The 27,719-nt window shown below is 47.1% G+C and overlaps 1 protein-coding gene and 1 long non-coding RNA gene across 2 annotated transcripts in view; one reads left to right on the forward strand and one right to left on the reverse strand.

Annotated features, from left to right (window-relative positions):
- Nucleotides 1-27,719, reverse strand: part of SMAD6 (SMAD family member 6) — a 55,685-nt gene that overhangs the window by 20,103 nt on the left and 7,863 nt on the right. Inside the window, exons 2-3 of the mRNA XM_080982177.1 lie at nt 24,202-24,258; nt 19,588-19,665 (exon numbers count right to left, since the gene is read on the reverse strand). Coding sequence (XP_080838303.1) covers nt 19,588-19,665; nt 24,202-24,258 — 135 coding nt within the window. The remainder of the gene's footprint in view (nt 1-19,587; nt 19,666-24,201; nt 24,259-27,719) is intronic.
- On the forward strand, nt 136-19,576 carry LOC308463672. Its single transcript, XR_013979671.1, has 3 exons — nt 136-3,951; nt 8,556-11,393; nt 13,001-19,576. It is a non-coding gene; the product is annotated as an uncharacterized lncRNA (long non-coding RNA).

Raw genomic sequence — 27,719 nt, forward strand, 5'->3', positions numbered from 1 at the left:
CGAGGGGAAAACTCATTTTCATAACCAGCTGTTTTTAATTGTGCATTCTTCGCAGCATGCCTAAATAAGTGGGGGGGGGGATGGAAAGAACGCAGGGCTGACGGGGGTTTGCAGGGTTGGCGGGAGGGTGGGGGAAGAAGAAAGATCCGGGCTTTAAATAATTCTGGGCCGACTTTGACAAAAGTTGAGTGGGCTAGAACGATGCAGAATTTGCCACTCCGGCCCTGTGAAAAGAAATATCCCAATCTGCAAGCTCTTTTCCGGCGGTCTTGGCACAATTATCCTCACTTAAGAAGAAGAGAGGGCTCAGCGTCAGCATATTTAAGAACATGAGCAGCAACACAGCTATAGGACTCAACTCCCTCCCTCCAGAGCCCCAGAACACAAAATGGCTGCCACCGGAGGAGCAGAAGGTCTTGCCAATACCGGCTGCCTCCTATACCTGAGAGAAAAGGACAACCGAATTGATCAAGAGGATGGAGAGACTATCCTATGAGGAAAGTTTGCAGCATTTGGGACTTTTTTACTTTAGAGAAAAAGGTAGGAAGAAACGACATAACACAAGTTTACAAAATTATACCTGGTATGGCGAAAGCGGGCCCAGAAAAATTTTGTCCCTCTCTCCTAACGTTTCATTACATTACACAACATTACAGCTCATGAGAATCCAATGAAGCTAAATGTTGGACAATCCAGGGCAGGAAAAAGATCATTAAACTATGGAACTCTCTCCCACAGGAGGCAGGGATGGCCACCAGCTTAGATGGCTTTAAAAAAGGAGTAGGCAAATTCATGGAGGACAAGACTATCAATGGCTGCCAACAACAATATGGCTATGCTTTGCCTTCAGAGTCAGAGGCAGCAATGCTTCTGAATCCCAGTTGCTGGAAACGCCAGGAGGGGAAAGAGCTCTTGTGCTCAGGTCCTGCTTGCGAGTTTCACACAGACATCTGGTTGGCCGCTGTGAGAACAGGATACTGGACTAGACGGGCCACTGGCCAGGTCCAGCAGGCTCTTCTCATGTACAGTGGTACCTTGGGTTACAGACGCTTCAGGTTACAGACGCTTCAGGTTACAGACTCCGCTAACCCAGAAACAGTACCTCAGGTTAAGAACTTTGCTTCAGGATGAGAACAGAAATAGTGCGGCGGCAGCGGGAGGCCCCATTAGCTAAAGTGGTGCCTCAGGTTAAGAACAGTTTCAGGTTAGGAACGGACCTCCAGAACGAATTAAGTTCTTAACCCGAGGTACCACTGTACTTATGACTTTGCACCAATCCATTAGGAACAAGAACCAGGAAGAACGGCAGAGGGCACGTAACAGTCTGAGTCACATTTCTTAGAGCTAATGGCTCCCAGTTGTGGCATCTGGTTGGGGTAGGGGAAAAATAACCAACAACTTGATGATAGGAGTCACCAGGAAGTCAGAACATTCTGGCCAATAACATTATTTTACTTTGTACATTTATCACCCACCTATCAAATGTCAAGAAACCCGGGGGGGGGGGGTGAGCCCATGGGGTTGCCCATCCAGCCACTGACCAGGCCCAGACCTGCTTAGCTTCACCAAGGTGGTGGCTTCATAAGCCTTCAGACCACATCCTGGGGCTCTATCATGGGGTGGGGGAGCAAAGACGCAAGGAGTTTGGAAAGGGTTTCAGTCCAGAGACTGGCCAGCTAACAAAAAATAATGCTGGATAATTTCAAAATGGATCCCTATGTTTTCTTAGACACTCATAAATCTTTCGGTATCTGCCGCCAAAGCCACCTCCTTTGGGATAATCTCAACTTCCCTGAGAAGAGATGTGAGTGGCTAACCCAGATTTCACCAACCTGGCGCCTTTCCTGATGTTGCTGAACTACAATTCCCATCAGCCCCTGCCAGCACAGCCAATGGCCAGGGGTGATGAGAGTTGTAGTCCAAAACTGCCTGGCGAGCACCAGATTTGTCGCCTGCATAACAGTGATTTGCGGAAGGCCAGTTTGTGAACCCACAACCCAAGATAGCCTTCACAAGGAACAACTCCTAAGAACATAGAAGCCCTACGTCTTGGAAGCAAGAAGGAGCAGCTCTCTCAAGCCACGGAGGCTCTTGCACAAATCTAGCCAGTCGAGCGCCAGGCACCTCTGCCCAGATTGCTTTGCATTCAAGAAGGAGCCTTGGCTGTTCCAAGCACAGCTGAATCCAATTTCAGATCACCAGATTCATATCGGTGGCGCTGAAATGGAAAACACTAAGGGCATTCTCAAGTATGTGTGGCTGCAACAATCTGAAAACTTTTATATATATATAAAGGGGGGGGGGAGTATCCAGAGGAATTGCATGAAATGTTTCTACCAATAAACAAGCCAAGTACTTTCGCATACCTCTGTTGAGGTTGGCCTTTGGTGACAGGGAGAAGGCTGAGAGAGACATGGGAGGGGGGACACACTTAGAATGGGGGTCTTGGAAAATAAACCCGAACAGCTGGAAGGCATTGATGCGAAGGATTCTGCACTTCCAAGACCCATGCAAATGCACTTGTTGCAGAATTCCAGAAAAGCACCTCCACTGTCCTCTTCTGAGTTTTCTAATTACTGAAAAGAACATGCTTCTTGTTCCTACATGTGCAAAGGTCACATTAAAACAGGGGTCAGCAAGGTTTACCTCGCCTGGGCCGGTTCACTCCTGCAGAGATCACTTTGTGGGCGGAATGCGTCTGTGCAGACGCGATGTCCGGCGCTGTGGAAGAGAGTCCCTGCTCCACGCTGCACCACTTTAGCGCAGCGCACAGGGACTCGCCAAGTGGGCGGCTCAGCTCGGGGGCAGCTCATGGGCCGTTTAAACGACCCCAGTGGGCCAATGGGCCGCAGGTTGCCAACCCCTGCATTAAAACCTCACAAGCAAAAGTTTGACGATTTCTTCGTAGCTCTAGTTGGAGGCTCCCCAAGGCAGTAGGACTGTCAAGTGCTGCTCTACCCATAACTCCCACTACTCAGCACCTCTCACAAGACTGAAGAACAGAAGATGTGCCTGCTGGATCTAGTCCATCATCCTGTTCTTGTAGTGGCCTTCCAGATGCCCATTATGGCAAACCTACAAGCAGCACTTGAGCACAAGAGCACTCTCCCCTCCTGCTCTTCCCATCAGCTGGTATTCAGAAGCATTCCTGATTTTAAGCACTGGCAGCACAGCATAGTCTTCATGGCTAGTAGCCATCGATAACCTTCTCCTCAATGGATTTGTCTAATCCTCTTTGAAAGCCACCCAAGTTGCTGGCCCTCTCACTGCCTCCTTTGGGAGTGAATGCCGTAGTTTATAACTATGTGTTGCAGGAAGTAGTCCTTTCTGAAACTTCCAACTTTGCTGGATGTCCACTTCCCAGCCTGATCCACAGTTTCCTTTCACTTAACCCCTGCACTCACTGGCAAAGGACACATGACCCTAAGTGGATTGGGCAACACAGTCAGATAGGTGGGGTACAAATATGATGACGAGACCCCAAGTACTGTAATCAGAAGAAAGCTGAGTGTTTTTTGATTTCCCCTTTTCATTTTTGCAATTCTATACTACGGTTACCAGATTTTTTTCAATGAATCCGGGGACACTTTTCAATTTCAATAGGAATGATAGGATTTTGTCAGGGGACTGATTTGTAAATCTGGGGACTGTCCCCAGGAAACAGGGATGTCTGGTAACCTTATTCTATACAGCCTATCTGGGATGTAAAATTGGGGGTGTCTTAACAGGGAATGCTTAATCAGTGTTTCCAAGGAAAATACTGTGACTGTTTTCAGACAAGTGCCATTTGTGTCGCGATACCCATAACAACAGTGGTGCTTAACAGTGCTTTCACTGTTGTCCGTGAGCTACCAGTGGTCCACAAACAGGAAACAAGGGGCGAGGGGACACCAGTGGAGAAGAGCAAGAAGGGAAGACACCGAGACATCAAAGTCTGGAGAGAAGCATAAGGTAGGCAAACATTCCTCATGCCTTATCTAAGAGACCTTTGTTGAGAATGACATCCATCCAACTCTGGGGGAAGGACCATCCATACTTTTGCATGCAGAAACCTTTTGGAACCTCCAGGCAGGGCTGGGAATACTACTTGCCTGAACCCACCAAAGTTAATGCCGGCCAGCTAATGGGGTGCCCTCCAGTTCTTATTGGACTACAACTCCCATCATCCCTGACCATGCTGGCTAAGGCTGATGGGAGTTGTAGTCCAACAATATCTGGAGGGTGCAATGTTGGCTACTTCTGCTGTAGACAATATTGTGCTAGGTGCTTTGTATGAAGAAGTCCTCAGGTCAGTACCAAGCATCTTCTGGTACGCTGGGATCCATTTCATCTGAAAGTCTGCTTCCAGTCAGCATGGACTTTATTCAGCTAGATGGACCAATGGCCTGCCTCGATATAAGGCAGCTCTCTAGGTTCCTAGCTCTAAGGGCAGCTCTCGCCCCAACCATATCATGGGCATGGTGGCATGGGGATCCAGAAATTGCATGTGCTGTCACCCGGGGATAAGGAAGATCCGAGTCTTGGAAACCATTCCTGGAAAACAGTGAGCCCATTGCCCCCAACATTTTCCACAACAATGGCGTTTGCTAAATAAAAAAGCAAACCGAAAGGGGAAAACACACCCTGCTCTGAGGCGGAAAGGCAAGCTACAGCCAACAGCATTTCCCAACTGTAAAACAAGGTTCACTTTATTTATTATTTTGAAAACACAAATTACTTCCAAAAGCAAGAAAGCGGAAGGACACAGCCTGCCGGAGCTGGCCAATTGGCCGGCACTGGGCCAATCCCATAAATGTTTGGCAGTCAGCAGAATACAGAGCCCTCTTCTATTGAAAAGGGGGCTAGTGACTGCTATCCTCCCCCCCCCGCCCCGCTTTGCATTCCCAGCGGATTCATAAAACACTTTTCAGATTTCAGAATGCACTTCCTCAGCCTGTCCAAGTTTGAAAGCAAAGCCTGTAGGAAGTGGTTGGTCTCTTAACCTTTTTTTGCTATGGAGAGAGTTTGGGGGGGGGATGATGAACTTCTTCCACCAGCTATCATAGAATCTCATTGGAAAGCATCTTCAGACTTCTCCTGGGCATGAAACTCTAACCAACAGGGTGAAGGTGCGTAGCTCAGGGGGGTGGGCATCAGCCTTGCATGCAAAAGGTCTCAGATTTCACCCCACACAGTATCTCCAGGTAGGGTTGGGAAAGACTAAGAACTAAAAACCCTGGAGAGTTGCTGCTGGTCAAAACTGACAACAGCAACTACAGGGATCCATGGTCTGACTGGTGCCTCTGTCCACACTAGACACTTAAAGCATTATTATACCACATTAAACCATGGTGTCTTCCACCAAAGAATCCCAGGAGCTGTAATTTGCTAAGGGTTTGTTAGGCGACTTAGTCCTCTCCCGGAGCTAAAATTCCCAGAAGGAGGATCGATTGCTAAACCACTCTGGGAATCGTGGCTTGGTGAGGGGCTCTCCTAACAGCTCTCCACACCCCTAACCAAGTACAGTTCCCAGGATTCCTTGGGGGAAGCCATGGCTGTTTCAAGTGGTATGATGTAAAGTGCAGATGGGACCCAAGCAGAGGGCAGCTTCTTATGTTCCTAACACCAGGAGTTTCCACCCATGCTTTTCTGGGCACAACCCTCCCTTTTGCTCATCTGCAGCTTCCACCATTTTCTGCATAAAGATGTAGAGTTCTACTCCTAACTTAAGAGCCCCAGGTGTGCACCAAGGTAAGCTTGCCAATGGAGGGAGTGACTCCCTTGCACATCCCTTTCATCAGTGGAATCAAAACTGCCCCCAGCAACAAAAGCTTTGCTTTCAAGTGAGATGCGTTAGAGGGGTGCAAACAGTGGCCTGGCTCACACTTATGGCTTTCTCCTCTTGGAGATTCAATAAAGCTGAGGTGCATAACATCCAGAGGCTACCAGGTTGGTGAAGGCTGCATTCAACTGTGTGCCAGGGAGGCAAGTGTGCAACGCAACCCAATGTATGTGCCCTCAGACCACTTGGCAGGATGCCATGGGGCAAGTGCATGTGTGCCATGTTTAAGGTTTTGATTTATTTTTCATAAAATTTATACACTGTTTGATTGTTTAAAGAAAAGAAAACATGAAAGTGGTTTACAAAAAGAATAAAGCAATAATATTATCAGCAAAGGCAGTTTAAAGCAACAATTTAAAACATTTATGTGTGTAGAATTTTGTAAGAAGAAAAATATGCACATATATATATATATATATATATATATATATATATATATATATATAAAATAATAATTAAAAGCAACTCTGAAGAGCGATGAAAATGCAAGTCTACATTCTACGTATCTGGGTAAGCTATGGGTAAATAAGAAAGGCTGCCATCGCTCAAGAGATGCCAAGGGGAGTGTGGATCCAAGACAGGTGGACAGATGGTTCTTGGCTGAATAAGGCTCAAGATCTGAACACAAGCCTAGCCTCTGGGCCTTCAGAGGCAGGGTCCCATTGGTTGTCAAACCAGCTAAGAACAAAGAGCCACAGGAAAGACTACAGCCAGCCACTGTGCCGACATCATCCCAAACTGTCTTCTCCTTGATGCAAATTAGGCATGAACCATCTGCCTCCCGATCTTGGGCCTGGCTTGGCACACACCGCCACTTCTAATACCCGGGTGTGTCAAAATGCCACGGACTTCAAAGTCCTTGCTTCAAAGTCCAAGTGGCAAACCCAGCCAAGACAACAGGAGGCATGGCGAAAGTCGTGGAAGGCAAACAGCCCCCTTGAGCTCGATTGAGGTGGCCAATGCATCGCATTCCTCCAAATCCCATCAGCACCAGCCAGCATGGCCAATGGGAAGGGATATTGGGAGGTGCAGTCCAAACATCTGGAGGGCACAAGAATCGTAGAATTTTAGAGTCATCTAGTCCAGCCACCCTGTAACGCAGTAACCTTTTTGCCCAACATGGGGTTCAAACCCACAAGCCTGAGATTAAGAGTCTCATAGTTGTGGGGAAGACTGACCTAGATGGACCAATCGTCTGACTTGGTCTAAGGCAGCTTCCTTCATAACTTCCACAATGGCTGCATTCCTTCCTCTGAATCAAATCCAGGAAAGCAATGCACAGTACAGCATCTTAGCACAGTACGACCCGATATTACGTGGGGGTGTGTGTTTCAGTTTCACAAAAACGCGCATACTCAAAGGCCTAGTAACCCAAACCCCATGCAAACATCTGGGGGCTTTCGGAACTGGCACACCGGCTCCAGAAATCCTAGGATGCTCTTGCGAAATCGCACTGGGCTGCCCACACCCATGCAAAATTTTGAGGAGCATCCCAAACCCAGCAAGAGGTGAGAGAGCAAAGCCATCTCCATGCACTGGCTGGTTGTGGGATTTCAAGCAGCCTTTAACTGCGCAAGTGGAATAAGCGTAAGACGTCATGGTACTGTATGTCCTACTTAAATCTTCTTTGCATCACCAATGGGCACATAGAAATGCTTGTTTCCCAAACAAGAGATTGCTATGGCCATTCAGATCCAGACATTTGTAAGCGGGCGGGGATGGAGTCTAAGAAAGGCTTTCTATGCAAAGTACTTTTGTCCTGGCACAAAAGCTAAACATCAGTTTGACACATTTCTATCCATCAAACCACCACCCTCAGAAGTGGAATTTTTCCTCATCTGGAAAAGGTTTCAGCAGACCTCCCTCCTTCTCATGCTCTCTTTAGGTATATACCTTTTTTCAGATGAGCCATTCTCTGATTCTTTATTTAAAAAACTGAAATAACGAAGTGTGTGTGTGTGAATACAGCAAATGGAAACGCAGGGTTGATGGTGGGCTGGGTGTCCCGGGGTCTGGCTGAAGGCTGTGTCGCTCCATCTATATATTCTTCCCTTCCTTTTACCACAACAAATCTGACCACCCCCATAAATCCGCAAATGCAAATAGCAGGTTGCTCTGTACATTTTATAGATTTGCATAACACATTTCTAGCTTGGTAATGCAAATTTTCTCACTGCAAACCTTTCAGCTTCTTTGTGTTCCCTTTCTCTCTGAAGGGCTGTAATGTGGTGTATGGAACAAGTTTGTTTTCTGCTACTCCAGAGTGCAGGACCCAAAACAACGAATTCAAATGGAAAGATAGGAGATTCCAACTCAACCTTAGGAAGAGCTTTCTGATGGCAAGAGCTGTTCCAACAGCGGAATGGACTCTCTCAGGATTCCTTAGCTGCAATTCCTGCATTGCTGGGGTTGGACTAGATGACCCTTGGGCCCTTTTCCAACTCTTGTGATTTCCAATTCTATGATTTTACATCTAATTAGAGAGGAGGGGGGATGAGAAAAGAATCGGAACAGTCTCAGGCCAGGTTCCTGAAAAGTTCAAAGCTGTCGGCAGCCGAACCAGGAACGGCCAACGCTGTATTCTCAAGAGCCGAATCGACACAAATGCCCAGTGTTCCAGGGCAGCAGGATTCAACCGCCAGAAATTCTTTGAAATTATGGGTGTTTCTCTGAAGTTCTCTCCCTTCAGTTTGTTTTGGGAGGGTTTTGATTTTCTGCCTTTTTTTTTTTAAAGGTATTCTTCCGCCATCTCTGACTCTCCAACCAGGGGCCCCCCTCCCCCCCTCCTGAGACCCGAGCTTTCTCCAAAAACGCAAATTGCTGAGTTTGGATTTGGCACCTCCAGGAAGAGGAGGCACCTTTGATGAATACCAAGCGGGCAGACTTCAATCGCTTCAATGAGAGCCGTGCGTTTAATAAGTTATTTCCGTGGAAAAACCTTGGTCACAGAGTTTGGAGGGAAGGCTTATAAACGCCTCCCCCTCATCAAAGCGGCAGAGGGATGGGGCGGAATGGGGGGGGGGGAGAGTTACTGTAACTCTAAATAACTTCTCTCCACAGGTCTCCAGAAGAACTCAAGAGTTTCTCCTATATTACTGACCTGGTTCTTAAGCACGATAAAAGAAAACAAACTTGGACCAGCAAACGCGTATATACCCCTAGGACAAGGGTGGAGGGACCTCAGATGCAGGAACGGAATGTGGCCCCCATGCCTTTCTATCTGGCCCTTGGAACTTTCGTCATGACACCCCCTCACTGTGACCCCACTTTTCACCCTGAGTGTTTTATCCTAGCAGGATATACAGTGGTACCTCGGGTTACATACGCTTCAGGTTACACACTCCGCTAACCCAGAAATTGTGCTTCAGGTTAAGAACTTTGCTTCAAGATAAGAACAGAAATTGTGCTTCGGCGGCGCAGCAGCAACAGGAGGCCTCATTAGCTAAAGTGGTGCTTCAGGTTAAGAACAGACCTCCAGAACGAATTAAGTACTTAACCCGAGGTACCACTGTACATCCTTCAGCTCCCATATTGCCTCTTGGTTGTCCGGATGGAGAAGAGAGGTGTGACGGTGTGTACAATCACAGAAGTAGAATAACAGAAACACAGAGTTGTAGAATTGGAAGGGACCTCAAAGCTCATCAAGTTCAACCCCTTGTGATGCAGGACTCTTTCACCCAACATGGGGCTCGAACCCACAACTCTGAGATTGGAAGTCTCTGGTTCTATCGTCTGCTCCAAGCACTTTAGCCTCTGGCTCCACTCACTACTAGCTTGCATGTGGCCCTTGGAAGGCTGGCCAGAAAGGAACGTTCCCCAGCCCTGCTCTGTGCCTTTACTTGCCTAAAAGCATGGGGTAGGGAGTTGGCCTGGGAGGGCACCTTTTATTCTATTAGGGTTTTTTGAGTGTGTTTTTTAGTATTTCTCATAGTCTGCTCAGGCTTCTAGTCCTCAAGGACGTGGGATCCATGATTAATGAAGCACCTTTTAACACACTATCTTGGCAAAGGGCCTCTTCTAGCCCTCCTGTGCGGGGATCTTGCCAGCTAGCGTGGATTTGACTGCTGATTGGCTTATGCTGAGGTTTTAAGATACAGTTCACTGGCTTTGGGATTGCGGGGTCAGCGGAAGCGGCGCTATCCTGAATCAGCTGAGCCCATTGGTTATCAGCTCTGTCGAGTTTCAGACAAGGGGTAATTCCCAGATCTACCTGAAGGTGGCAGAGGTCCTTCTGCATGCAAAACAGATGCTGGAGCCATGAGCTGCAGCCCTTACTGCTTGGAGAGCCTTCAGACAAAAAAATCAGTGTAGAAACAGACTGTTGCCATCATCACCATCATTCTCCCCCACCCCAAAAAGCAAACCAATGTGGTTCCAGGCAAATTCATCTTCCCAACTGACCACTTTTATAAACCACCTCTCTGACAGGAGATTGGTCCACTTCATAAGCAAAAGCATGTTCTACTATTGTGGGTGGTGGCAGCCCCTCCCCTGCTGGTCCAATTCACCAATGCACTCCCCCCAGCCCCCAAATCTGGTGCCCTCCGGATGGGCCTGATCCAGCAGGGCTCTTGTAAGGTTCTTAGGGTACGTTTCAAAGCCCCCTGCCTCATCAGTGGAGCTTGGAGCACAAGAACAACATCTAAGAGAGGGTCCAGTAGCGGCTCTACCTCCTAGGTCTACCTTCCCCAACCTGGTGCCTGGAGGACACACAGCCAAGAGAAGGCTATTCGAGGGCAAGTCACATTTAGCTTTTTGCTCTAGACTAGCTCTTCATTGTTGATGGGACGGCAGCTCCGGACACTGAGATCCAGCGCCGAGGGCCTTCTGGCTGTTCCCTCACTGCGAGAAGTGAGGTTACGGGGAACCAGGCAGAGGGCCTTCTCAGTAGTGGCGCCCGCCCTGTGGAACGCCCTCCCTTCAGATGTGAAGGAAGTAAGCAGCTATCTTATCTTTAAAAGACATCTGAAGGCAGCCCTGTTTAGGGAAGTTTTTAATATTTAATGCTGTTTTGTTTTTAACACTCGGTTGGGAGCCGCCCAGAGTGGTTGGGGAAACTCAGCCAGATGGGCGGGGTATAAATAATAAATTATTGTTGTTGTTGTTGTTACTATTATCATCATCATCATCATCATCTTGAGAGTCCCATGGACTGCAAGAAGATCAAACCTATCCATTCTGAAGGAAATCAGCCCTGAGTGCTTACTTGAAGGACAGATCGTGAAGCTGAGGCTCCAATATTTTGGCCACCTCATGAGAAGAGAAGACTCCCTGGAAAAGACCCTGATGTTGGGAAAGATGGAAGGCACAAGGAGAAGGGGACGACAGAGGACGAGATGGTTGGATAGTGTTTTCGAAGCTACCCGCATGAGTTTGACCAAACTGCGGGAAGCAGTGGAAGACAGGAGTGCCTGGCGTGCTCTGGTCCATGGGGTCACGAAGAGTCAGACACGACTAAATGACTAAACAATAACAACATTATTATCATCATCATCATCATCAATCCCACACAGCATGGCCAATGCTCTGGGTTGATGGGAGCTGCTGTCCTCCAACATCTTGAAGGCCGCAGGTAAGCCCACCTGTGGCCCAGACAATCTTTTGTTGTTCTTGCTTGAGAAGTGTGCAAACATCGTCTGATCATGGAGGAGAGGTGGACTATTGACTACTTGCCGCGATGGCTATGCTCTGCCTCCACAATCAGAGGCAACAATGCTTCCGAATACCAGTTGCTGGAACCGCAGGAGGGGAGAGCACTCTAGTGCTTGGGTCCTGATTGCAGGTTTCCTACAGGTATCTGGTTGGCCACTGTGAGAACAGGATGCTGGACTAGATGGGCCACTGGCCTGGTCCATCAGGAACATCTTATATTCTTCTGGCTCCACACTTTTCAGGATTCTGGGAAAGCTTACACCACAATAACAGATTTTTGTTTTTGTTTTGAACCGCAAGAATAAAAACAGCAACCCTCTTGGAAATTAACACTTTTCCCCACTGCCTTGGTTGAATTTTTTTCTCATCAGAGAGAAAAGACTTTGGAGGCCTGAGAAGTCACTTTTGCCCGGAGCTCCAAAGAGGGTTAAACGTTTTGTGAAAACAAAGGGAAGGAATGTATTCTTGGAGGGAAGGGGAAGGAGATTCTCCCCCTCCTTTATTATTATTTTTTATAAAGCAACAAAATTGCTCAGTCATGCTGTCGCTCTGCGATTTTCATCCAAAAAGGTTTATGGAATCGTTCGGGCCATATGGGGAAAGCGCCCACAAGGGGCAAAGAATTTTTACTTTTTTTGGAAGCGTACTGGAAAAGAAATGCCCTTTTATTTCCCATCGGCAAAATAGGTCCATAGAGGGAAAAATGTTTAATATAAAAACATCTGAACGAAGTATCCCCAGCTACTTTCTTTGCTTACTCTTCCCTCTTCCCCCAGCACCATGCCTTTTTTTTTTTTTTTTTTTTTTTTTTTTGCTTCTAAGTACTACTTTTTGGCAACGGACACGTTACCTTGTCAAGAAGACTTTTTAGCCTGATTGTAAAAGGGTATGCAGAGATAGAAAGGCCAAATAACATGAAATGAAGGGGAAGCCCAAGGAGGGAAATATACACCCTTTAAATAAGCATAGGGCAGAGATGCAACCGCTTGTAACAAAGAGGCCTCCTTCCTCCTCTCATAAAGGCCCTTTCATATTGTGTCATCATTAGGGGACTTCTCCTTTTGAGACAGGGGCTTCTACATGATTGATTGATTTAACTTATTTATTAAATTTGTCAGTTCTGCTTTGCCACCCAAAGCGACTCACATTACAACCAAACATCAACGGACAATAAACCCCACAGAGATACATTAAAACCAAGAGGAAAGAGAAGTACTTTAAAAGCATCCCATCCATTGGAACATCTATGAAACGAGCTCTCTCCCTCTTATGAGGCTGGCACAGCTGTTATTCAACCTTCAACACTAGTTAAAGACATACAGTGGTACCTCTGGTTACAGGCAGGATCTGTTTTGGAGGCCCGGCTGTATCCTAAAAAGTTCGTAACCGGAGGTGCCCTTCTGCGCATGCGCGCACGGCGAAACCCAGAAGTATACACTTCCAGGTTTGCCACGTTCGCAACCCGAAGTTTAAATATCCAAAGGGATACATAAGCAGAAGTACGACTGTATTTATTTATCTGACCAGGCTTTCGGAAGGGGTCGACAGGAGGGGGCCTGCTGCACATGGATTAACACAAGAACAGCCCTGCTGGATCACACCAACAGCCCATCTAGTCCAGCATCCTGATCTCCCAGTAGCCAACCAGATGCCTGTGGGGAACCTTCAGGCGGCATCTAAGAATAAGAGTCCTATCCCCTCCTGTGGTTTCCAGCAACTGGGTTGGTGGTCATTCTGCTGCAGCGCTGTGCTCTGGTTTTGTACAGTTCCTGTTTCAATCATTTTCATATTCGTGCTATTGCTGTGAGCTGCCTGAACCAATAGAGCAGTGGTTCTTAACCAGTGGGTCCCCAGTTGTTGTTGGACTACAACTCCCATCATCCCTGAGCTCTGGCCTTGCTAGCTAGGGGTGATGGGAGTTGTAGTTCAACATCTGGGGACCCACAGGTTGAGAAAGGCTGCAATAGAGGACAGGCCAGAAATCTAAATAATAGGGCATGTTCTTTGGAATGGAACCTCGGGCCCAGGGTCTGAATGTGGCCCTCAATGCCATTGCATCTGGCCCTCAGAACTCTTTGGGGGCCACACACCCTCCCCAGCCTTGTATGACACCATCCTTGATTGCTTTTCCCCGGGCTTGAATGTGTCCTGCAGGAGAAAATTTACATCCATAGCCCCACCCACTTTGCCACTCCCCCCACCCACTGGCATGTGATTTCTCCACGCCTGAAGTATGCCCAGAAGAGTATGCATCTCTCAGGCTGGAAAAGGTTCCTCTCTCCCTCAATCTGGTTTGGATGTACATGACCTTGCTGAACTCAAACCAGTGCTTGGATGAAGGACCTGCTAGCACCTGCCCCGCCTGAAAGCCAGTAGTTGGGAGTGTCAAGACTAGGACACAGAGGATCGGGGTTCAAATCCCCACCATGCCAAGAAGCTCACTGGGCGTGACCCCCAAGGTCACTGCCTCTCAACCTAATCTACCTCGTTGGGTTGTTGCAGGGATTAAATGAGGAGGGAGCGGAGCTCCTGGGAGAAAAGGTGGAATTATAAATGCAACCAACAACTAATAATAACAATAATTTATTATTTATACCCCGCTCATCTGGCTGGGTTTCCCCAGCCACTCTGGGCGGCTTCCAACAAAGTATTAAAATACAGTAGTCTGTTAAACATTAAAAGCTTCCCTAAACAGGGCTGCCTTCAGATGTCTTCTAAAAGTCCGGTAGTTGTTCTTCTCTTTGACATCTGGCGGGAGGGCGTTCCACAGGGCGGGTGCCACTACCGAGAAGGCCCTCTGCCTGGTTCCCTGTAACTTGGCTTCTCGCAGTGAGGGAACCACCAGAAGGCCCTCGGCACTAGACCTCAGTGTCCGGGCAGAACGATGGGGGTGGAGACGCTCCAACTAAATAAATAAATTCATTGGATTTCATGATGCCTTTTTCCTTGCTTCATGAATGCCTAAGGGGCTATCATTGGGGCTACTAGCCACGATGGCTATTGCTCTGCCTCCAACAGTCAGAGGCAGAAATGTTTATGAATACCAGTTGCTGGAAAACACAGGAGGGGAGAGGGGTCTTGGGCTCAGATTCTGCCTGTGGGCTTCCTTTTTGGGCTTCTGGTCAGCCACTGTGAGAACAGGATGCTGGACTAGATGGGCCACTAGCCTGATCCCACAGGGCTTGTATCCCAAGTTCTTAAAGGGGCATACATGGGGCCACACCAGGCCAGTCACTCCTGCCAGAGGCTGAACTCCACTGACGTTGCTCAAGTATGGCATGCTCAGGGTTAACTTCAGCTTGTCTCTTATCCTATATATATGTAATCCTCCCCACTGGGGAAAAGATAAATAGCCCACATTACACTCTTATGAAGAGTTGCGCCACTTGAAATTCCACAGTAGGAGATGGGAATATCCAGTTACACTACAATCTTGGTCACAAAGTGATCGTTATTTTGTTCCCAAAGAAAAGTTTAAACCCGCTTTCTTCTCCCGTCAACAACGCAGGGCTCAGATACCACAGAATCTAATCCGCCACCTTCCCCCTGGAAGCTCACAGCTATTGTGTGTTTTCATCTGCGGTTTATTTAAAGAGGGGGCTGTATGTGGAAATGGATCACTCCAAGACATTATTTTAGAACTGAAAGCTCCGAAGTTTTCATGCTGAAAATTCATATGCGAGCCTTTGGCCCGGTGGTCAGAAGCTATATTTACTGAAGTTCCACATCTGAGTCACAAGCCAATATAGGCCAAGCCCCAATCCAAATGCCAGCTCTCCTTCCTGGGTTGTGGGGCTGGAGAAATATCTCAAATTCCTGCATGTCAGAATCAAATTCGTCCATGCTCTCCCAACACTTCCTCCCCACTCTCGGATTTAGCACCAAGAGGACAAAGAGGGCAGAGGAAAACCCTGGATTTCCTGGGTTGTTTCCTGACAGAATCATAGAATAGGAAAGGACCCAAGGGTCATCTAGTCCAACCCCCTGCAGTGCAGGAATCGCAGCTAAAGAATCCCTAGCAGATGACTATTCAACCTCTACTTTAAAACTTCCAATGGAGGAGCGTCCACCATTTTCTCACGGAATCCGTTCCACTGTCAAACAGCTCTTACCCTCAGAAAGTTCTTCCAAGGTTTATTCAGAATCTCCTTTGTGGTCATTTGAATCCCTCTGTAGCAGCAGAAAACAAGCTTGCTCCATCTTCTACATGATAGTCCTTTAGGGTATTTGAAGATGGCTGTCGTATCCTATACTGCTGAATCATGAGGGAACCGCGCAAGTGAAACCTTAGTCGGTTCCATCTTCAGGTTTTTTCCGTGTCCAGAATAGGCCTCAAACTCTGCCAGCAGCAAGGTGGGTGTGGTAGGGCAGAGGCACTTTCCTGACGCTGGCAATGCGGCTCCAGACTTAGATGGTGCCAAGGAGGTCAGTACTGCGGTGTCTCAGTGCCACCCTGCCTAGCCCAGGTAAGTAATGGTGACACTGGTGGTCAGGAAGACAGCTCCACCCCACAGCATGGATGGCTGAGACCTTTTGCTCTAACATAGTGATGCCCAAATTGGGTGGCACCCCCCCCCCCGAGGCAGGGATTACCTAGCAGGGCACTAAGAGGCAAGGAGGTGGCAGGGGGGCTCTGGATGTACAAATGACCATCAGACTTTGAAATAGCATTGGATCAAGTTATTAATTTTGCTGGCCTCGTTAAGCATACTAAATAGTTAATTGGACTTCGAATAAATGTGCAATTATTTGTTACTGCTTTGCATTTCATTGTGTTGTTATCTTCCTTAGTGAATTGTGCAAACCACTATTTTGAAAGCTTTTTTTATAGGGTAGAGCAGGGAACCAAGGGGGTGGTGGCCCCAAAAAGTTTGGGAGCTGCTGATCTAATAGGGTAAAGGTAAAGGGACGCCTGACCATTAGGTCCAGTCGTGGCCAACTCTGGGGTTAAGGCGCTCATCTCGCTTTACTGGCCAAGGGAGCCGGCGTACAGCTTCCGGGTCATGTGGCCAGCATGACTAAGCCGCTTCTGGCGAACCAGAGCAGCGCACGGAAACGCCGTTTACCTTCCCGCCGGAGCGGTACCTATTTATCTACTTGCACTTTGACGTGCTTTCGAACTGCTAGGTTGGCAGGAGCAGGGACCAAGCAACGGGAGCTCACCCCATCGTGGGGATTCAAACTGCCGACCTTCTGATCGGCAAGTCCTAGGCTCTGTGGTTTAACCCACAGCGCCACCCGCGTCCCTTGATCTAGCAGGTTACAAAGCGGCAATTGGAAGTCTCAAGTCTAGCCAAATCTGCTTCAAGAGCAACAAGATGTCAGTTACTCAACCACAGCTCTGAGGGGACACAGCTGAAACAGCCACAACAACACCAGCAGCATTTGAGGAGAGGACATTTGCCACCTTCATGCCCAACTCTGCAAAGCATCTTCAAGTCACTACTGTCCCGGGTCAAGGTTCCTTGCATGTTTCAAAAAGAAGATGGAGAAGAAGTCAAAATTTTCAACCCCAGCTATGGGGTTCATTGAATTGTGTTAATTGCTTTGAGCAATTTGACGCTGTCGTTTGCTTTACTTACATGCTACTGTGTTTAATATCATAGTGATTGCCCTGCTTGTTGCTCTTTTAATGCCACCGTGGTTGTTGCAAGCTCAACACTTGTTGTTGGAAAAGCAGAACACAAACATTAAATCAAACCAAACCAAAATTAAACCAGTTGGGTATTCGACAACAACAAGCCACAGTAGCCAGGAGAAGGTCCATGGCCAGTGAGTAAAACCTGGCCATAAGGACTGCCATTTGTCAACTACTCGGATGTGATTATCGTCTTTTTTCTGCCTGCCTTGAGAGAAAGCAGGATGTGCGCATTTCTGAATAAACAAATCTTCAGAAGAAAATGATGGGAGTCTTCCAAAAAGCCCACTATTGTCAATCTGGTCTGATTACAACCATGCCACCATGGCCATCCTATTTTCCTTTGCTTCTTTCGAAACAGGTCTCTAAATCATGCTCCCTCAGCTTGGTGCCCTCCATATACTTTGGTCTGCAGCTGCCATGAGTCCCACCCAGCACAGACAACTGTCAGGGATACAAGGAGTTGTAGCCTAAAACATCTGCAGGGCATCGGGCTGGAAGAAGGCAAACTCCCACCCTACCACATTAGGAAGGCAACCAAGAAATACTATACTTCCTGGTCTCAGCAAACTTGTTTATGGCTTGCTGTTGGCTCAAAAAACTATGAGAAATTGAAAGAGTGGGCAATGTATGAAGCACATTTTCAAAAGCAGTAGCCAGGACTAATTAAAACGTGAAACTTGGAGTTCCACAACAAATAGCAAGAGGAGTATGAGAACTTGATTATCCAAGTTTCCCTTGGGCAAACCAAGTCCTGCAAAACAGGAGAGATCATTTGCAATGGGAACAACCGGTTGCCCGATGGAGCAGACAGACTGTCCCAGCGACCGCACGTTCTCTTTCTTCTTTTCCCCAAGCCAGCAATATGGTGCAAGAGAAACTTCCAACTGACACCAAATTAGGAAAATATAACAGCAATTCACATGGCAGGGACATTTTTTTTGTTACAGCAACACAGAACTCCATCGTGCTCCATGGAAAACTAGATCATTTCCACTTTAAAATTCGAGCCAAGATTAGTTCCCAATATTTATGACAATTTTTTTTGAAGAAACAGATAATCAGATAAATGGAAACATACAAACAAAGCTCCATTTGCAGAGATACTTAGAGGGCATGCACTGATTATGAAACAAAACTGGGTAGATAAAGGATTCTCAACTCTAGATTAACTGCCCCACCCCCAGTAAATACCCATATTAGCAACTCTGTGGCCTTCCAGGTGTGATTAGAACCAGCTGCACAAATATAAGATGGGGGACACCTGGATTGCCAATAGTACTTATGAAAAGGATCTAGGGATCTTAGTGGACCACAACCGTAACATGTGCCAGCAGTGTGATGCAGCAGCGGAAAAAGCTAATGCTATTCTGGGTTGCATCAACAGATGCATAGTGTCCAGATTAAGGAAAGTCGTAGTCTTGGCTCTGGTCTGCCTTGGTCAGACTTCACTTGGAGTACTGAGTCCAGTTCTGGGCACTACAATTTTAAAAGGATATGGACAATCTGGAACGTGTGCAGAGGTGGGTGACCAAGATGATCAAGGGTCTGGAAACTAAGCCTTATGAGGAACCACTGAGGGAGTTGGGCATGTTTAGCCTGAAAATGAGTAGACTGAGGGAGATAACGATAGCAGTCTTCAAATATCTAAAGGGCTGTCACATGGAGAATGGAGCAAGCTTGTTTTCTCCTGCTCCGAAGGCTAGGACCCAAACCAAGGTCTTCAAGTTACAATAAAGGAGATTCTCTAAACATCAGGAAAAAATTTCTGATGCTAAGAACTGTTCGACAGTGGAACAGACTCTCTTGTAAGGCAGTGGAAGGAGGAAGACCTCCTTGGAGGTTTTTAAGCAGAGGCTGGACAACCATCTGCCATGTATGATCTAATTGAGATTTCTGTACTGCAGAGGGTCAGACTAGATGAACCTTGGGATCCCTTCCAACTCTACAATTCTGTGATTCTATAGGATGGCCAATGGTCAGAAATAATGCAAATGGCCCAGCAACAGCTGGAGGGCCACAGGTTCACGGACACTGGCCTACACTGCAAGAGTAAACTGCTTTTAAACCATTTAAAGTGCCGCAACATTCCATAGGGAGCCCTGGGGCCAGAGGTTTAGTGATGGAGTTCAAACCCATATTAAGAGATCCTGACCCCCCCCCCCCAATAACTGCAATTCATGGAGCCTCCTACACTACTTTTAGGTGTGTACCACACCTATGCCTTAATTTTCTCTTTCTATTCCATGGCAAGCAAAACCATTACCACATATCTTGGATAAAATTCTGAGGCTACGAAGCCCTGGGAAAGGTCCCTTTGATATACACAACCATCACCCCTTCATTTCCCATATTCAAATGAGCATTTCAACTTCCTGGATTATATTTCCCAAGAGAGAGTCAGTTTCTAACACTGAGTCTGACAAAGTTGCCCCAAAGAGTCCCTTGATTTCAATGCACTGAAAAATCTGCTAACCTGAAAATTCTCCAGGGGTGACATTGGGCGAGTTTGTAGCCTCTGTTTCAGTGTACGACAAGGTGGAATCTGAAAGATCTAGAAGCAAAAGTAAGAGAAAAGACAAGGGTTATTTCCTAGAAGATAGGCATCTTATTTGCAAAGACTCTGAAACCCAAGTTGCTGCTCACTCAAAACACAAAATACGCTGGCACACAAAAAAGCTTTCATTTCAAAACCAAATCCTTATCATTCTTTAAAGTCCTGCCATGCCCTTTCTAGGGGTCAATGTACATGTTGCCCTCTTTGTGAAGCCACACAAGCAAGCAAATCCCACTACTGGTTACACAACCCACCTGGAGCAAAAATGGAGAAGGTTCCTCACGCAGGCCGGGGCTGGAAGGTGGAGACGGATGCGCTATTTGCTCCAGAGAAATCAGTCCCCAAGCGGGAAGGGTGACAGAGAGGTTAAGGGACAAATGGAAAATGGCAACAGCAACTGGGAAGCATGGAGTTAGGGGGTTGTTCTTGGGAGCACTTGATAGGATGGCTTGCTGGATCAAGGAAGTTGGCTCAATTCTCCCAGAAGACAACACAGGTGAAAGCATAGCTGTCAACTTACAGATTTGAAAATAAGGGACCAGCAGCCTCGAAAATAAGGGATCAGCAGCCAAAATAAGGGATTTTCCCAGCACAGGTATGTTCAGCTTCTGAGCCCCTCCGAGCCAAAGGCAGAGAGCCCAGCCAGCAGCCAAACGAAGCCTCAAGCGGTGGTTCCCACAGCGCATCAACCCAGCAAAAGGGATGCAGCAAGGAAAACCACTGTCACCTCTCCGCTGGGAAGCGCTGAGCAAAAGCGAGTCCCCAGGCAACGCGGCCGATTTGATTGGCACAAGGCATGCAAACTCCACCCCCTAGTCATTCTTAGACTCCTTATTGGGTGAGCAACACAGCCAAGCAACACAGTTGGAGCCTCCCTCCTCCCTGGCCGGCAAGGAGGGAGGGAGAGGAGCTGCTTCCTTTGAAACCCAGGAAATTTAAGGGACATCATCAATAAGGGACAGCAGCAGGACACGGCACTGGGATAAGGGAGTTTCCCACCAAATAAGGGACGGTTGGCAGCTATGCGTGAAAGGCAGACTGGTTAAGTACGCTGGAACGGGATATGGCAGGAATTGGGAAACTTAAGGGCAAATGAGGCCCCACAGGCCTCTCTCATTGCTCCTCAGAACTCACCCCCTCTCCCAGGCCACGCCCCTCAGCAGCACAGCTCCACAACCCATTCCTTCGCCCTTGAACTGAGATGATGGAGAAGTACAGAGAGCCTGCTTAGCCAGAAGCCCTAATGGGAAACACACAAGCAGGACCTGAGCACAAGGACCCCTCCTGTGGTTTCCAGCAACCATAGGAGCCAACTCCTAGGCTCCAAGGTCCCTTCAGCCCTCCCCATAAAATATTTGAGGGGGCTGCCCCCCCCCAGTTGATGGGTATCACCATTCAAATGGGGGGAGTATGCCGCGTCTTGTGATCAATTATGCGGGGCAGGGCTTACCAATGGCACCCCCCCAATAGTTTATTCATGTTGCCACCCCTGCCAGCATTTGGAAGCATTAATGTAAAGGCAGAAAACAGCCATCATAGCTAGTAGCTACTGATAGCCTTCCCCTCCATGCATATGTCCAATCCCCATTTCAAGCCATTCAAGTTGGTTTGCCATCACAGCCTCCTGTGGAAGAGAGTTCCATAGGTTAACTATGTGCTGTGGTTGGCCCCTGTGACAACAGGATGCTGTACTAGATGGGCCATTGGCCTGATCCAGGAGACCTTTTCTTATGTTCATATATTCTCCATGAATTTGTCTAAAAGGCACTCACGTTGGTGACCCTTACTACCATAGACCTTTTCATCAACTAAAAAAAGAAATCTGGCTGTGCCAGAGGTTGAACCTGTGGGATCTTCTGCTTGCAAGGCCTCTTGAGATATGGTGGCCCCTCACCGAACTTCACACTAGCCCCACTTCCCTTTGTTTCATGTCCTTGCAGATCCAAGCGCCATTCACTGCTCCCCTTCCCTTTCCTGAAACACCGAAACTGCCCTCAAAAATAACCCAAGGTTGAGTGGATCAAATCAAACAAGTAGGAACTTGGGAGCGCCGCGGATAAGGTTACACTAAGCCTCCAAACAATTCATCGTTACTATACTTAATTATCACTATTAAAATTCTTGAAGCTGTTTATTCTTGTTTCCTTCCTCCCTTCCTTCCTCCCCTGCTGAAACCAAGGAAACTTTGTTTTAACAAGTTAAAAGTCTTTGTTGATCTTTCTCCCTCTCTCCTCCACCCACCCCCACTTTGCTTGCACCCCTTTAATTAAAAAGGTGCTCTAAATGTTTGCTCCAAGATCAACTCCGTGTGTGCGTCTCCCTCCCCCATCCCTTCTCTTTTCAGTCAAACCAGCCTGAAAAGCAAAGCTTCACTTCGCGTTGTGTCACTCAAAGTTCTCCGTCTAGGGAATGCAACTCAACTGGGTGCACTGTGTAGGTGCTCTGAACTATAACTCCCATCAGCCGCAGTCAGCACCTAGAGGGCACCAGGTTGGGGAAAGTATGAAGAAATTATGACACCTCCAGCGCAGGAATATGCAGGTGGCCCATATGGGGATAGAACCCACAACCTTGGCATTACCAGCACCACGCTCTAAACAACTGAGCTAGTTCTCCTCCATCTCATTTAATCCTCACAACAACCCTGTGAGGTGGGTTAGGCTGAGAGGCAGTGACTGGTCCAAGGTCTCTCAATGAGCTTCATGGCCAAGTGGGGATTTGAATTCTGGTCTGCCAGATCCTAGCCCAATACTCGAACCACCACACCACACTGGCTCTCATACTTCCTTTGAGCAATTGATGTGCACTGTTATACAGTGGTACCTCGGGTTACATAAGCTTCAGGTTACATACGCTTCAGGTTACAGACTCCGTTAACCCAGAATAGTGCTTCAGGTTAAGAACTTTGCTTCAGGATGAGAACAAAAATCGTTCTCTGGCGGCGCAGCGGCAGCGGGAGGCCCCATTAGCTAAAGTGGTGCTTCAGGCTTCAGGTTAAGAACAGTTTCAGGTTAAGTACGGACCTCCGGAACGAATTAAGTACTTAACCCGAGGTACCACTGTAGTTCTATTGCTTTTGTTACTGCATTCCATAATATGTACTATGCAACAAATCTTTAAAATAAGCAGTTAATTCTTATTTTTTTAAAGTCTATATTGCTCAAATATACATTTTCCTTGTTATGTTCTTAGGAGGGTTCTCGTGAAGAGCCCTGAACTTTAAAATGTACCACTATACCACTGCATTTGGCGACTGCGTATTTGCAAGGGGTGTGGGATGGGCTGCACACGATCCGAATTCATGATTCTTGACTTTGCATTCCCACCTAACTGACCAGCCTCCCATCCCCAAAAAGCCAGAGGCAGAATCGGGCACTCCATCCACTGAGGTCTGTGCTTAAATTCCTCAGAGGCAATATATACTTTGGAAGGCCACTCCTTTTGGATTTCACCAGCTTTTAAAGTAGGTCAATTTTTCCCCCCAGTTCCCAGCTTCTTTGACCATTTTTCCTTTGCTTGATTTAGGGAAAGAGGGAAGAAGGAGAGAAATTAAATCCAAAGCATCTCACATTGCTGTGTTTAAGGGAGGCTTGTCACCTTTGCTGTGGCCAGATTCTTTTAACAGATTCAGTTTTCCCTTAGTCGGCAGACACGAGACTCTATCAATCTCAGAGTCGTGGGTTTGAGCTCTATGTTGGGCAAAAGATTCCTGCATTGCTGGGGGTTGGTCTAGATGACCCTCAGGGTCCCTTCCAACTCTACAGTTCTATGATTCCCCTACTGCTGCACTGATCTGTGGGTGGCAGACAGACAAAAGGCAACCCACCTGCAACTGTCGGACTTTCTGCCTACTGTACAGGTGCCAATAGCTCAAATGCCCTATCAGTGAAAAAGGTGGTAACCAAAGATATGGAGAGCTTTTGGGGGGGGGGGGAGGACATTAGCTCAGTGGCAGAACATCTGCTTTGCATGCAGAAGGTCCCACACAGTTTCTATCTCCAGAATCTCAAAGCTGGGCTAAGAATGCTCTTTGTCTGAAACCCCGAAGAGTCTCTGTCCCTGTACATCCCCAAGAGCGCTCCTGGGATCTTCTAGGGAAGCACTTTAAGTGGTCCTCCATGGCCCAGAAGCACAACTCATGCCAACAAGTCATCGTGCCTTCAGGGTGCAACCCTGTGGAACTTCCTCCCACCAGAAGTCAGACAGGAACAGTCCCTGCTGAGGTTTCAAAAGCCTGGTTAGAACAATTTCATTTCAGGAGGCCTTTGCACTACAAACGCTTCCCCTTTGTTCCAAAACATTCTGACGCTCTTTTTTGTTTCTGGGATTTTAAATTTGGGGAGTTTCGTCTGTGTTTGGGATTTTGTCAATCGTCTTTTTGTTTTTGTTGCAAGCCGCACTTTGTGAGGCCTAAATGGCAGAAAGCAGGATTTAAAAGAAATGAATGAGATGGGCTTGGCCTGCAGCAGCTTTTGAACGTTTCGCGTGAAATCACAGCAAGACACATGTGCAGAAAAAAAGAGAGATACTTACCCAGTGGCTTTTGCTCGTCATTTGGAGACAGCCGGGAGTAAGGAGGGGGTGGAGATTCTGAAAAGCAAGGAAGACACTGATTAACAACCCCTGGAAGTTTAGGTTACAGAAGCATTTGCCCCCACACCAAGGAAGGAACCATTTGGCTGAACTTATGGTGGAATCTCTGTCGCCTTGTTTTTATGGAGACACTGGGCACCATTACTCACTCTTAAAACCATAGGTAGGCAAACTAAGGCCAAGGGGCCGGATCCGGCCCAATTGCCTTTTAAATCCGGCCCGCAGATGGTCCAGGAATCAGCGTGTTTTTGCATGAGTAGAATGTGTCCTTTTATTTAAAAAGCATCTCTGGGTTATTTGTGGGGTATAGGAATTTGTTCATTCCCCCCCCCAATATAGTCCGGCCCCCCAGGGACAGTGGACCAGCACCCTGCCGAAAAAGTTTGCTGACCCCTGCCTAAGACAAAGCATTCATAAACACATCACAAAGTATAGTTATTTAGCAACACATTACCCCTCAAGGTGCTGGGTGTATGCTATAAAATGGGGAGAAGTGCTTTCATGGACCACAATGAACTAGAATTGGGTCTTAAGGAGGCCACTGGCTGCAGTCCTTAATCCAATTTACTCTGCTGTAGACCCATCAAAGACAAGGAGGGTACTCTGGCCAGGTTCACTGGGAATATGATGCACTTTGTGGCTAGCAAACTCCTGCTCCTAAAAAGGAACAAAACGCCTGTTTGCTTGGGAATAGGCATCATTGCTTTTTCAAGTTCCAGAACTTCCTCATTAGGGCTGGTCGATATATCGTCCAAAACCCTGGTTTGAAGTTCACATCGTGATAATTGTTTCATAATATTTTAGCTAGCAATATATCGCGAATCACAATGTGTGTAGGGGCTAGGTCAGGCATCCCCAGCCTTCAGCCCTCCAGTTGTTTTGGGCTACAATTCCCATCATCCCTGACCACTGGTCCTGTTAGCTAGGGATCATGGGAGTTGTAGGCCAAAACATCTGGAGGGCCGCAAGGTTGGGGGTGCCTGGGCTAGGAGATAGCTGGTTTTCAACATTGCGATAATTCACCAGCTAAACACTGCAATGTTATCAGAAGCTAAACCTCACAACATCACCTGCTAAATGTTGCCATTTACCACAATGTCTGAAATAAGGATAGAACTATACAGAGGCGAACAGGACAATGTCCTGGCAACTGCTGCCACTTAGGGGTCTAAAACGGATAAATGACAATATTACCAATAATCAAACACTTGGTTTCATCAGCAGGCATGCCAAAATGAATCCCAACAGGACTTTGGGTTTTGGGCTTGGCTACCAAATGGTGGTATACAGGACAATCCAAAGTACGGCGATGAGTTATAGTGAATACATATAATCTGGGGCTGCCAAACTGCCAGCAGGCCTACTAGGTGGCAGAAGCGGCAGTGGCAGAAACAGCTTGCCATGACCGCGGTACATGTCAGCAGCAGCAGTGACAACAACCTGCAAGGCGTGGCGGCACAATCAGTGGCAGCCTGCAAGTCCTCATGGCTGTGACGGGAGCTGGTGGCAGTTGCAGTAGTAGCCTGCAAGGCCTCATGGCGGCAGCACAAACAGTAGTAGCAGTTACCAGGATATTGTCTTGTTCACCTCTGCGTATTTCCTTTCGTATTTCAGATATCGTGATATATTGATATATTGTGATGTTTAGCTGGTGATATATCGCAATATTGAAAACCCATTATTGCCCAGCCCTATTCCTCATCAGTGTACAATGAGAACTGGGTGTTTACTTGAAATTTCAGGGCAACTAACTCTCAACATTGGTGCTCCAAACAAGACTGCAAGCTGAGGGAACCAAACTATGGCAGGACATCAACACTTCAAATTTTTAAAAGAAAAGTTTTCAATTACAGTGGTACCTCGAGTTACAGACATTTCAGGTTACAGACTGTGCTAACCCAGAAATAGTACCTCGGGTTAAGAACTTTGCTTCAGAATAAGAACAGAAATCGCTCAGTGGCGGCACAGTGGCAGTGGGAGGCCCCATTAGCTAAAGTGGTACCTCAGGTTAAGAACAGTTCTTCAGGTTAAGAACGGACCTCCAGAACGAATTAAGTTCTTAACCCGAGGTACCACTGTAGTTTATTTCAATTTCAACTCATCCTACCAGCCCAAAGGAAACCTGGGAACTATAGTTTTCAGAGGTGCCTGAAAATACCCTGTTCCAAGATCCAAAGGGTGACAAATTATGGGGTTTCTCTAGGAGCCAAGAAAGTCATCTGTAGAATTTTGACACTGCTGCGGAAAGAATCCAGAGCAACACTGTCACATTTTTTCAAAAGCTGCATTTTGGGGGTTCTCTTTCTTGAGAGGTGTTCAACAAAATCCTTCCATCCAAAACCCTCGACACAAAGTCAGTGCACATTTGTTACAAAGAACACGGTACTCCGTGTTCCAGTGATATTCGAGAGAATATTCGAGAGAAAGAAATTCCATCACTCCCTGTAGGAAAGATCCAAAGTGAATGGGGATTGCAAAACAAAGAGAATTAAGGAAATTAAGGAAAGCTGACTTGCCAAAAAAAGGGGGGAGATTCCCCGCTCCCCTTGCAGCAACACAGAACAGAATTAAGAGAGAGAAAAGCGCACAGAGAGAGAGAGAGAGAGAGACTCCTGTCAACCAAAGAACAAGATCTAGGATCCTGTGTCCAAGTCAAGTTTCTTAGACAATTTAATTTCTACGTGAACTGAATTCTATAGTTAGGGCAACAGAAAATTCAGGTTCGTAGAGCTGGTTTTTCCTTCTCTTAAGGAGTTTCAACAGGAAGGCAGGTTTTGCTGCTTTTTAAAAAAAATGGAAAAAACCCAACTTGCAATAATAAAAAAACCCCCCAGAAGTTAGGAAAAGGGGCACTGCAGCTTTAAGAGAGGCAGTCAGATAAATTGCCAGTCAGGCTGGCGCCAGCAAAATGCAAACTGCATATTATCACCACTTCTTCACCTAAATAGCAAGAGGGGGGAACCTGCTAAGGAAAAGAAGGGAGGGAGGGGGGAAGGAAGGGGGTGCTTTTTAAGAACAACTTGAAACTGATCTCCGTTGAAAGGGGATAATGCCAGGCCAAAAGAAAAAGAGACTTGTGTGTTTGTACGTTTCTCTTTAACTCCCATTTTCTTCTGCCTGAAGAAAACCAGTGATTTTCTATACATCCCCTCCAAAAAGGTTAAGTCTCCTTCGGCATTGCCGAAAGGGCAGTAATTTTGTGGATACGGTTACTACCACCGAAAACAAAAAATGCAAAAACAGGCAAGGCAAAATTTGCCTTTCTAAAGAGAAGGAGCCTGCGATGAGAGTTAAGCACACTTCCTTGTGTGGTGGCTCTTACTCCTGTGCAAATTTACGTAGGGCTGTCTTGGGAAAACAAGTCCAAAGCCTGCTCAGCCTTTTCTTCCCACAGAGTTTTGCTTAATTTAACACGTGTTCGCTGAAGCCCCTTTGGGAATCGAACTCAAACAAAGTGG

The sequence above is a fragment of the Podarcis pityusensis genome (genome assembly GCF_964106645.2).
Source record: "Podarcis pityusensis genome assembly, chromosome: 14".
NCBI lineage: Eukaryota > Metazoa > Chordata > Lepidosauria > Squamata > Lacertidae > Podarcis > Podarcis pityusensis.